General features: G+C 40.1%; 1 protein-coding gene across 4 annotated transcripts in view; it reads left to right on the top strand.

The window, feature by feature from the left end:
- Positions 1 to 12,933, top strand: part of CRACD (capping protein inhibiting regulator of actin dynamics) — a 127,669-nt gene that overhangs the window by 111,867 nt on the left and 2,869 nt on the right. For all 4 annotated transcript variants that reach the window (XM_038134722.1, XM_038134726.1, XM_038134724.1 and 1 more), the window contains 5 exons: positions 1,459 to 1,527; positions 2,809 to 2,991; positions 4,357 to 7,741; positions 8,740 to 8,936; positions 9,974 to 10,139. In XM_038134722.1, coding sequence (XP_037990650.1) covers positions 1,459 to 1,527; positions 2,809 to 2,991; positions 4,357 to 7,741; positions 8,740 to 8,936; positions 9,974 to 10,139 — 4,000 coding nt within the window. The remainder of the gene's footprint in view (positions 1 to 1,458; positions 1,528 to 2,808; positions 2,992 to 4,356; positions 7,742 to 8,739; positions 8,937 to 9,973; positions 10,140 to 12,933) is intronic.

Raw genomic sequence — 12,933 nt, forward strand, 5'->3', positions numbered from 1 at the left:
ACCCCTCCCTTGGCGATCTGGAAAGATAAAAATTAAACCAAATTAAGGTATATTTTTTTTGCTTAAGAAGTATTCCTTCTGGTGTGATCAGGTAAGGTGAATCAAGAGCATCCTGTGTACCTCAGAGCACAAAGTGTGCAGTGGGACTGTGGACAGGCTTTGGCAATGCACTGTCTCTACCCTGGTGCTAGGTGAGTCTGTGTTTGAGATAAACACAGATTCTCTGCAGACAGCCTTCTTCCTGGCTCCTGCAGGAGACCCTAGTGTCACATGGTGACTTTGAGCTCAAAGGACACAATAGTTCAAGCACTAAAACCTGCTAGGATATTTTTATGTCACACAGAGGGAGAAATTCAGTTCTTACCAGTCCACTCTTTAAAATACTACGTTTTGAAAACAAAATTAACACCCTTTTGCACAATTCTTTTTCCAAATACTGAAGGAGCAACCATCCCTGCTCAGAGGCAGTTGTAGACACAAACAAACCAATTTTTCATGGATAGTGTCAGCCAGAGCACTCAGTACTTTCCTTTTGTTTCTGCACACTACTAATTACTTGTGTTATGAGAGAATTCTGCTGCATGGCAGCTTCCCTGGTTTCTGCTCTTGTCTCATCTGCTGGCCTTGTAACTCCTTGGCATGTCTATCTGTATATGTCTTGGGGGATGGGGTGGCTTCTGTCATAAATTGGTGACCAGGACCACATAGATCCGCTCTACTTTGTGCAGGTTTCCTGTGATGCTCTGGGACTTCTGATTTTCCCAACTGAGTAACGTGGATTGGTGGCAGGAGTTCTGGGTTTGATTTAATCTGTAGTTGTGAAGCTGAGCTTTTAGCCTTGATATTAACAATCATGGGGTGTAATGGGATCCCAACACACATTAGGTTGCGAAGTAATACTGTGACAGAATGATTAAAACCAATGTTTCTGGGTGTGATGAAGGCTGCTTCAACCCCTGTGCCTTGAAAATTCCTCACCATGATGGCTTGGAGAGGGACAGTAGCTAGAGTCCTAGTTCTCCAGCCTTCCATGGCTCTGGGGGACTGCTGGCTCTCTAAAAAGAGCCATCAAGAACATGGAGTGGAAACTCCTTGCAGCACAGGTAATGCCTGAACAGTATCTTTTTTCCTTATGTGTAAGTCAGAAGAAAATAAAATCCTTAAGACCTGATCAAAATCCTACAAAGCTGTGCTCTTTCTTTTGTCTGGGAAACTGATTATCTTGTTAAGGAAGCCTGAGTGTTTTGTCTTTTGTAGCTCTGTATAGACAGCAGTGATTCAAGGAGCAGTGAAGACAAGCTCAGAGCATGTAGGAACAAGAATTGCTTATCCATCAGTCCTGAAGGGATAGGAAAGAGGGAAAAATCCTATCCTAACATACATGATTTAATAAGTCCTTTGAATCATAATTAATTGATCCTTAACATTTTAATACTTGTTTGTGGCAATCTTTTCTAGTCTACTGACACTCCAGATTTCTTGAGAAAAATGAATTTTCTTGGAACAGGACATGGAATGGAAGAAAAGGTAAAAAAAATTTTACGCTTTGTTTGCACTGAGTTACATTTTTATTTTAGATATTAGAAGCCTGACAGTTTTTGTTTTCATACATTGTTTGATTGATCATCCAATATTTTGTGAATGCTGTGCAGTTTTGGATCTAGTAAATTAGCAATAACTAAGATTGAGAAATCTTAAGACCTGATTGAAGGAAACAGCAGAACCCAGTCTCTGCCAGTCTTGCAGCATTCCTCTATTTGATGTATTAATCACAGAGTCATAATTTTCATAAGTACTTCTAATACTTTGTTATGCCTGCATGTAATTCAATAAGCATATGCAAAATGTTCCCGCAGCATTTAAGTAATTGGTTCCCTGATTAGCATATGTTTAACCTCAGAAGATTACAGAGCTGTCTTGAAAACAATATATGTGATTTCTTTCCTTACAGAAGATGTTTTCTCCTCTTTTTTTCCCCCTCTGTCTTCTTTTTCCATTTATGTTATGCCAAATGCAAGTCTTGGGATGATAGCTTGATGACTTATGGAAGAGACAGATGACAGGCTCATTCTTACATGCCTAGACATACAGTTCCACTATTTATTGACAAAAAGAGTCTCACTGAATCACTTTGCTTAATTTGTACTTTCTGAACCCAAGTATTTGAAGGGCACAAGAAATAAAACCCCCTTCAAAGGCAGTGTTGTCTTACTTTAGTATTTTGCTGTTTGGAGCTGTCTTGGACAACACACGACTCTGGAGGGAAGGTTTTCCACGGGCACTGTGCCAGTCAGAGATCCAATGCTGCAGTCATCTCCCACGCAGAGAGTACAGCTCTGTAGCTGTTCTATTATGAAGCTTAGATAAGTCAATCTGATTTGCTTCTGCCTAAATCTAAATTATTTAAAGATGTAGATCTTTTTTCACAGTAAGCAAACTTTAAAATGTCCCAGTGTTTGATGTTGCTTAAAACCCTGCCTGTGCCTTTCCCATTCCCAACAAGTCCAGAGTGGAGCTAAACTGTGAAAAAAACTTCAATAGAATGGTCTAAGTATTTTTTATGTGAAAACCATAAAAATGTGCAGTACTGAAATGGGAAAATATTAGAACTGCAACTTTCATGTCCAAAGTTTCTAATTCGTATAATGGACAGCCAGGGTTTCTAATATTTTCTGCTAATAATTCCTTTGAATTCAAACCTGCAAATATGTGTGTGTGTGTAATTTATTTATTTATTTATTTATTTATTTATTTATTTAATGGAACAAATAGCTTCATAATGGTTTCTTGTGTTTGTGATACAAACAGGTCACTCCAATGAAGTCAGCTCGGCCAAAAAGACAGTTTTCCTGTTCTGGCACAATTGAAACAATCAATTTGGATTCAGTTCCGCAGGCTCTTGCTCGTCTAGACAACAGTGCAGCTAAGCACAAACTGTCAGTGAAGCCAAAAAAGCAGAGGATGTCAAGACAGCACAAGAGATTGACAAAGGTATTAAATGACTGGCCAAACAGCAAGAGGAGGGAGATTACTTTTGAAACTGGGTACAAAATAACCATAAATGAGTGTACCAGGATCTATAGGCAGAGGACTTAAGATCTGATTAACACTGTTATTTACTTGAAACTCTAGCTGGAGAGAAGATGCAAAGAAGTTTTAATATTGCCAATTGAGACAACTACTACTTAAACCTGAAGTACTTCCACTAGGATTTTACATTAAGAGACTTTCCTGATTCTAGTTTTTCTAGTAAAAACTTTAGGTCATAAAGGCCTAAAGATATGTGCTGCTGTTAATGCTGCTCTGATATAGGCAATCAGATGGTGCAAAATTTGGTTGGATAAATTTGGCATGGATTCTGACAGGAGTAATATCTTTGCCTTATAAGAAGGAATAAGACTTATGCAATGTAGCTCTTGAAACAGCTATAGAGAGAAATATAAAGCTGTAGCTTTGTACACTTACTGCACATCTGTTTTGATTTTTGTCCTGACATCTTATTTGTTCTTGTAAATGCGATGAGTATTCAACTACACAGGGCTCAGGAGAGGCCACGTCCCTTTCTTCTGCACCACTGTACTTGCATTCATCACTCTTGTAATGAAGAAATGAAATTTAAACCTCTTGTTTATACAATGGTTAACTGGAGCCAAACGATGGCTCAACAAATGATAGCTAGATAGAACATTAGCTGAGCTGTTTTCCTACAGGGAAGCACTCTTCAGGTACAGAAGAGAGCAGTATTCCTGGGAAGCTCTGGCTGTGCTATCCATACATGTTCCCACGGTTCCTACAATAGCACTGGAGTCTCAGCACAGCTAATGAGGAAGATATCCTGGCTCAGGATTTGTGAAAAGAAAGCAAATTGTGTTTCCCTGAGGAGTGTTCTTTCCTGGCTAGCATTGCAGAGCTTTTCTCTGCAGGCAACAGCTCTGTCTCTGCAAGTATCAAATTTGAAATGAAAGAACAGGCAAAACAATGCCCCTAAGCAGGCATTAATTATTTCAGGCTTAAAGGATGGAGTTCTAAGTAGCAGAAGAAGAATGGGCATATGAAACTCATGCTCTGTTCCTTGGGCTTCTGCAAATTTAAACAGTGTACACCAAATGGTGATTCAATATTTGGTGTCATACTGCTGTCACTCTCAGGATGTTCTCCTTCTTTTAAAGGTTATCATCTGAATAGGGGAGAGACATGGGATCTGTGATGATGTAATCCATACCTTGGGGTGGGGTATGTTGGCTCATCTAAATTACTGTTTAATTTTTTTTTTGCATTTGCAACTCTTGGTTCACTGTGAAGGATAACAAGCCAACAGGCAATGTTCAGTAACTCCAAACTTGTCTCCAATTTTAGGGATCACAGAGTTTAACAATAACAGAATTTGAACCAGAGGACCTAGAAACTCAGCTGTATGACGACATTTACCCAGGTTATAATGGACGCTTCACAGCAGACAAGCTAATCCAGGACAGAGATGAGCAGAAGCAGCTTCAGCCGGCAGAGGAAAAAAGAATTGAAGATCACTGGGGTATCCTTGAAGCTGAAAGGATAAGACAGATAGTAGAAATGGAAGAACAAAGAGAAATGGAAGAAAAAAGGTGCCAAGAACTTGAGGAGATGCAGAAAGAACAGGAAAAAAGACACTGTGAAGAAGAGAGGAGGCAATACCTCCTTGAAGAGAAGACATTGAAAATAGAAGAGCAAACATGCCATAAAGACAAAAGAAGACTGATGAGGGCTGAAAAAAGGCAAGAGCTAGAGGAGCAGATGCAGAAGGAGTTGGAGGAACAACAAAGACAAAACCTGGAGGAGAAGAGGCACTGGAATGTGGAGGAGCAACAGAGACGAGAGTTGGAGGTGCAGAAGCTCAAGGAACAGGAGGAACAGAGACAAGAGTTGGAGGTGCAGAAGCTCAAGGAACAGGAGGAAAAACAGAGACAAGAGTTGGAGGAGCAGAAGCTCAAGGAACGGGAGGAACAGAGACAAGAGTTGGAGGAGCAGAAGCTCAAGGAACAGGAAGAACAGAGACAAGAATTGGAGGTGCAGATGCTCAAGGAACAGGAGGAACAACAGAGACAAGAATTGGAGGTGCAGAAGCTCAAGGAACAGGAAGAGCAACAGAGAAAAGAGCTGGAGATGCAGAAGCTCAAGGAACAGGAGGAACAACAGAGACGAGAGCTGGAGGTGCAGAAGCTCAAGGAACAGGAAGAGCATCAGAGACGAGAGCTGGACAGGCAGCGGCACCAGCAAAGGGAGGAACAGCAGAGACTAAAGCAGGAGGAAGAGAAGAACCAGGAACAGAAAGAGCAACAGAGACGAGAGCTGGAGGAGCAGAAGCACCAGGAACAGGAAGAGCAGAGACATCAGGAATTGGAGAAGCATCAGGAATGGGAAGAGCAGAAGCACAAGGATCTGGAGGAGAAACAGAGACGAGAGCTGGAGGAGCAGAAGAGGCTAGCACTGAAAGAATTAAAGCAACATAGGAATGAAAAAGACAGTCAAAAGGAAGAAGAAAGAAATGGGCTGGAGGAACAAACAGAGCTCAAGAAAGAAAATAAGGAAGAAATACAGCAAGAAGAGAAAGAACTTGAAGAAGCTGAAATAAAACTAAAGCAGGAGAAAGAGCCTGAGAGCCTCAAACAAGAGAAGGAACAGGAGGAACAAAGACAGCATTTGAAAGAGAAAGAAAAGACAGAGAAGGAACAACCCCAGCAAGTGACAGATAAGAAAAAGAAACGGGAAGAGCAGAGGAAACACAAACTCACAAAACAAATGCACATGGAAAGTTCAGACTGTGTTCTACAAGATGAACTGAAGCAGCAAAAGGAACAAAATGGACATGAATGGAACAAGCTGAAAGAGCAGAAGGTAGACACAGAAGGACAGAATCTTCAGCCAAAACAAGAAAAATCCTTGGAACAGCCAAAGGAAAAAGATCAGTTGTGTTCTGCTGAAGGGGCTGCTAGGCATCCAGCAGAGGAGAAGCTCCAAGAAGGAGCAAGTTTCCAAAAAGTCAAACAGCCAGAAAAAGGGACTAAAACAGCAGAAGAAATACTAGCCCAGAAACTGAAAAAAGAAGTTGAGGCTCAGGAGCAAAAACGCATAGGGGAAGAACTTCGGTGGCAAGAGGTAGATGAAAGACAAATGGCATCCAGACCCTTCACATTTCAAGTGTCTTCTGGAGATAAACAGATCATATTTCAGAAAGTAAATCTGAGTCCTGTTATGCCCATCAAAGGAGCAGGACTCTCTTCTCCATCTGTCAAAGACTGCAAGGTGCACACTACCAGTAAGGGCTCTCATTCCCTCCCATCATCTGTGTGTGTACCCCACACAGCTATTTTGGTTACTGGAGCACAGCTGTGTGGCACAGCAGTGAACTTGAACCAGATTAAGGACACGGCTTGCAAATCATTACTTGGCTTAACAGAAGACAGGAAAAATGTGGATATTCCCTCTCCAGAGAAGTCTGAGAGAAAAAAACAGGATCCCAAACCCAGCAGCAGTAAAATGAAACACACACAAGAGGCATTGAACAACCAGGCCGTACTGGCTGAGTGGGCCTCCATCCGCTCCAGAATCCTAAAGAATGCAGAAAACAACAAATATAATGAGAGAGACCGTGTAACTGCCTGCAGGCACAGTGATGACTGGACACCCCGAGGACGCGGTGCTCCCCACGGCAACTTGAGGAAAACCCTCTCTGCAAATGCAAAGTTCTCAATAACACCAGCATGGCAGAAATTTTCAGACGTTTCAAAAACCAATTCAGATGCTGAGAATGTAAATGTAACAAAAGGCAATGAAACAGTGGCTGTGGGGAGAACTACTGGCTCATCTGCTGATTCAAAGGAGGATGTGGTCTCCACTTGTAAGGATAACTTAGCTGAAAAACCTAAAGACAAAATGGAAACCCATAGGGAAGTGACAGACAACACTGAAGGCTGTAAATTTGCAAAAGATCTTCCATCATTCCTTGTTCCAAGTTTTCCACATTCTGTGGGGAAGGAATTACCCCAGCCAGAGCTTCCCAATGCTCTGGAAAATCAGCAGAACAACAGCACAAAAAAAGCAGATAAACCACCACCAAATGGAGAAGAAAATGTTTCTCCTTTTGGCATAAAGTTACGAAGGACAAACTACTCTTTGCGTTTTCATTATGATCAACAGGCAGAGCAAAAGAAAAAGAAAAGATACAGTGCAGGAGACAGTTTTGATGGTGTGCCTGACCCACTCACCTCAACAGAAGGTGAGAAAGAATCCTCTGTTTTCACTTCACAAGAAAGTACCTCTCCTGGCACTGGGAGAGCAAACATCTCTGGTAACTTAAAAGAGTCTTCAGTTACTGTGGTGGAGTTTTCAACACCTGTGGGCACACTAGTGGTCCCACCAGCCACCGGCCAGAGTGCTGTACCTGCTCATGAGAAACCAGCATGCAAGTCACTGGTCCCACAGAAACCTGCTTTAGCTCCAAAGCCCACCAGCCAGACCCCACCATCATCTCCTCTCTCTAAAATGAACAGAACAAACCTATCTGAAATGCTGGGGCAAAGGGTGGCTAAAGCTGAATCAGATGGTGGCTGGAGAAAAGAAGACAGAGCAAATGCAGCCCAACCCATACCATCCAATGACTACAAAAATGAAGAGGAAGAAATCAAAGAAAAGAAATCATTTTTCCCATCTCTAAGTATTCCATGGAGAGAAAAAAATGACAAAAAGCCTGAGCCATTGAAGAAAGGTATGTATTTCTCAAAGCAAATTTAGCTATTGTCTGCATTTCCAAAATGAGATACTGGAGGTCCAGAGGAAGACATTTGGTCTTAAGTTATAATTTTTACATGGCATGTTACTTGTGGAGGACTGTCACTGTGCTTAGGGTTATCTGAATGAGTGTGAATTCCCATGCCCACAATTTAATTCAGAAGCCCATAAATTCAGTGTGACCAGTGCAAACTACTTAAGAAAGTTAATTTCAAGGAGGTAACAGCAGTGTGTGTGTGTGTGTGTTTTTCCTCAGCAGATATGTTACCTCTGCCTCTAGTGAGTCAGGTGATGGACTCTGTGGTCCATGGATAATGGTGTCAGCAGAGCAGATGGGGTAATTTTTAAAATGTACATTCTATTGCTCCTCTTTTTAAGGAAATGCTATATAGCTTAAAAAATATTAAGATATAGGTCCCCTTATTGTGGGCAAATTCTTTATTTAAGCAATACAGCTGGGCACAAATCTGCTTCAGAGGCAGTCTTCAGTGATGAAAACAATTAGAGTAGCCATAATGTCTCCTCAGAAGAGAGTTGAAAACCCCTGTGTCCTGAAATGGTATTCTGTACAAGAGGGAAAATTACCCTTTCAGAGTAAGGACACGCAAAGAACCAAGGCAGGAATTGTCATCAGGAGCATGTCATCAGGAAATCCCAAATTTTTTCATTCTTGAATTTTTCAAACATCAGGACACTTCTAAACAGTATCTCAGTGGAACTGCTGACTTTTTAATTCTTTTTTTCACACACACAAAAAAAAGGATAAATTTGGACAGCTGGGTGAGTGTGTCGAATTAGGTCTTATTCCTGAGGCATAAAATCTGTTTCAGGATTTGTTGTGCAGTCTGCAAAGGTCTGTGACTGACGTGGCATTCAATAGGCTTAGCTCCAAAATTTTCACAAGGTAGTTGGAGGGGTTTTTTCAAGACAAGAGATGTGCATTACTTAATCAATTCTTGTCATGTTTTCTTTCAGAAAAGCCTGTTCTTCAGAGCAGGCACTCTGTAGATGGCTCTAAATTGTTGGAAAAAGTGGAAACTTCACAACCACTTTGGATTACACTAGCACTGCAAAAGCAAAAGGGATTTCGTGAGCAGCAAGCTACAAGGGAAGAGAGAAGACAAGCCAGAGAGGCAAAGCAAGCAGAGAAACTGCTTGCTGCTAAAGAAAATGTAAGCAATCTTTAGAAACCTGCCCATTAGAAATACTGACACCATAATTATAAATGTTAGCTACCTTTGTTATGTGGGAATATTTTTTTTATGTTTGGTAAGACTTCATAAAAGCTAAAATGACAGCAAGCAAAAAGTATTCTGAAAGTCTGGAGTTCCCTCTTGCAAAACTGACACCTTCAAGAGAAAATACAGTGCAATAGTTTGGCAATTTTAGTGTAAACTCTGATGATATCAGGTGGTAGTTAATGACAATCATAAGCAAAACTACTGTGCAGGGGATGGAACAGAAAAATTGTGTGCAATGTGGTTCTTTCAGAGCATATGTGAGATGTTAACCTTTAATGCTCAGGGAATAACAGCTGGAATATGCAATTAGAGGTGAATATTAGTAAGTCTGAATTTATTTTTATTGCAGCATGTACTATTTGGGTAAAATACAGATGAACAAAAGAAATGAACAATCATGATACATCCAAATGCCTAAAGCAGGCACTGAATTCAATCACCTCTTTCCTGTTCTCCAAATAGCATTTTACTCTCCATGGCTTTCTATTAGCAAGGGGAGCATTTCTGCTTGCAGTACCAAAGTGACGCTGCACAAACAGTGATGTTCTATATAGATATCAAAGATGGCAAAAAGGCAGAGTGTGTGGATAACTAAATATATTTTGCTGTTTGTTATGAGAACCAAATTCCTGATGGATACATGCATAACCTGAGACATAGACAACTAATAGAAGAAAACAGCAGTGGGTGTGAGGTTGCCCACAGATGTACACTATGTTTCAGTGCTGTATTTAACAGGGAGGGCTGGCTCAAACTCTTCAGTATTTTGACTGAAATGACAACATGACAAATTAAACTGTGTGGTGGGTTTTTCAGAGTCTTTAATAGCTGTTGGTTTTAGAAGTATCAGTGTTGTGAATCTTTGCCAGAAAGGACAGGTAACGAATGAAAGCATCAAGTGTCATCTCTAACTTGTAGCCATTATATGACAGACTTTCTCATTTAGCAGCTTTCCTTCTCTGTTCTAGGCTGCTGTAAGTAATCAGTCAGATAATAAAAGTAGCAGCAGCAAAACAAGCACACTGCAGAAATCTACAACTCAAGAAGGAGAGAAGAAAATTGAGACTGCTGTGTCAAGACTAGAAAGAAGGGAGCATCTAAAAAAGTCGAACACCCTTCCAACTTCTGTGACAGGTACAGTTGAGAGAGTCAGATTCACTCTAGGAATAATACATTTCAGAAATGGTATTGCATGTTTTTGAGAAAGTGAATGAGAGGGTTTCCTTTCCCTCATATACTACTGCTAGAATTATAAATGCATTCCATGGAATAACACAACTTATTCCCATCTCATGTGCTGGCCATTATGATGGAAATACATAATTCTAACAGACTTTACCAGTCTTTACCAGGTTATTAAAGCTGCACTGCTGCAATTCCTTAGAATTGCCCCAGTTCAAGTCAACTAAATTAGGCTGTCTCCCCAAGCCATATCCAACATTATTTTTGGAACATGACTAATGCACATTAGAGGGATCTGATTTACCGTAAATTGCAACTGCAGTACTGTTTTGCCTTTAGGTTGGGGGACAGCACAGACAGGGAATGATATTTAACTTGTACAAAATATATTTGTGCAGGAAATGAAGCATGTTGTGTTCTCACACCTCCCAGTTTGTCAAGGAGAAATACTCAACCCCCAATATTGGAAATATGTATTCTCATTTGAAAAATGAAAAATATTATCAATTCAGTTGAAGGTAGTCTGTTGCTCTGCATCTAGGATTTCTTCCTCCCAGTCAAATATTTGGCATAGTAGGTTGGAACCAGAACCTACTGCTTTATCTGTCACTTCAGTTAAGCTGAAACTATCCCATATTCAAAAGGCAGACAAATTAAAATAAATACTTCCCCAAAGGGCATAATATTTGGGGTGGCATGAGGTGATTGTTGAAATACAGACTTGCATATATTTTCTCTAGCTAGCAGTAGTCCTAGGGAAAAGGTCTTGGAGTAGATAGGTGTTGAAGAAACCTTCTTAAAAGTTATGCAAGTAAAAAGCATTTTTGAAAGTAAATACATGTATCAGCTGCATCTATTCAGTACCACTCTACACCAAGAACAGTGAAATGCAACTATTGAAAGAAATGAGGTGACTCAACTGGTTTGTTAAAGGCTAAATCAGAGCCACTCCTTCATTGCAGACTGTCCCAAAGTGAAAAACCTCTACACCTGCCTATATTCAGTTGATTCAGCAGCTGGATCTTCACACTGCAGCTGCACACCAGAGCAGATGTCCCTGAGAACTTCACTTGGAACATCTTGGGTTGGCCAAATGACCTTTAAAGGTCCTTTCCAACCCAAAGTATTGTAAGATCTTACATAAATTGCCCAAAACATTCATGCTTTGCAGCATTCCTGTCAAACTCTAAAGGGGCTCTATTGCAGCTCTAGCCCCAAAGACTCAGCATGGTCTTGTTATGCCGTACATGGTCAGTTCTAGCAGAAATCAAACTATCACAATAGATGATGCCAAATTAGATCAAAGGGCAAACCCCAATTATCCAAGGTCATTCTGTCTGCACTAAAGTGCCAGTTCAGAAGGAAATTGAGGAATTACCAATCTTGAAATACGTAAAGTGAAAGCACAGAACTCTATTGGCCCTTAAGAAATAGTGACTGGATTTCCCTGTGATTACTGACAGTGATTACATTTGGAGCCAGACAGCCTTCAGCAACTACACATATATACAAGTATTTGTGGGTAATAAGACAGATTTGGGCTTCCCACAGTTAGAAGAGCATTTAAGACAGAAGACCAGCCTAGGACGTGTTTAAAATGGAAGTCTGCTGAGTCCTCCTCTAAGGACATTAAAAAACACCCAACTTGAAGGTGCTGTATTTCAAAATTGCAGTTGTGTCATGTACAACAGGAACTGATAAGAGTGTGGGACCTTTAAAATAGCATAAATTACCATAGTATTTCAAATAATAATCTTTTCAAAGTGTTCATCTACAGAAATTGTTGCTGCTACTGTTCATTTACTTGCAGATAAAGATATATGATTAAAGATGCACTAAAAACAGAACTTTTTTTAGTATCCATGCAATTCTAAAGCTTCTACACAATTTTAAAGCTTTTATACACATTCAAAACCTCAAAATGAAATGTAACTAAAAATAATGGGGAAACTGAACATTTAACAACAACAACAACAAATTGTCTCCTAAAAAAGAAAATGTGTAAGTGGAAGGGGGGAAGAATGAGTGAGGAGTTATTTTGTAACTAAGATTTTTAGAGCTACTCCATATGTTTCAGACAGGACTCATTTCTATTCAGATTGCCTTCAAGGGCATTCACTGTCTCAGAATTTATTTTCCCATTTGACCTCTATGATACTTCCATGGTTCTGCTCTGTGAAATTGCTTCTTAGAAATCATTTGTTTATTAAACACTTTTTCTTAAGGAGACAGCTGTTTGTCTTATACTACTTGGAAGAAAATGTGGCAAAGAGCCAGTGGGGAAAGCAGGTTTGTTTTTCAGGACAGTCTCCTGGGCAGGGTTAATTGAGGCAGGAAGCTATAGGATAACCTTCTTCTCTAAAGAGGGAATCTAAATACTGCTGAATACATTTGGTTTACATGTGTGCAGCAGCTGCATTACCAAAGAGAAGAAGACCCCTAGCTTTATTTTCCATTGTTTGCTATGGTGCAGATGTTATTAAAATAGTTTATTTAAAGAGGAAGACTAGCAAATTGGAAATGTTGTCTTTGGATGTCACAAGGACTGAAAATTTTGTCCCTATTTTTGTGAGTTAAATTACTTGGAGTCACCTCTGAAAAAGGAAACTCAGCTCCTCCTAACTTGATTATTTTGCTAATACAGTAAGATTTAACTGAAAGTGTTGGAAATAAATATCTAGTGTTAGAATATCTTCACATAAAAGTGAAATCTCTAGAATCCTGCAACAAAGCACAGGATTCAACT

The sequence above is a fragment of the Motacilla alba genome, chromosome 4, assembly GCF_015832195.1.
Source record: "Motacilla alba alba isolate MOTALB_02 chromosome 4, Motacilla_alba_V1.0_pri, whole genome shotgun sequence".
Classification (NCBI taxonomy): Eukaryota; Metazoa; Chordata; class Aves; order Passeriformes; family Motacillidae; genus Motacilla; species Motacilla alba.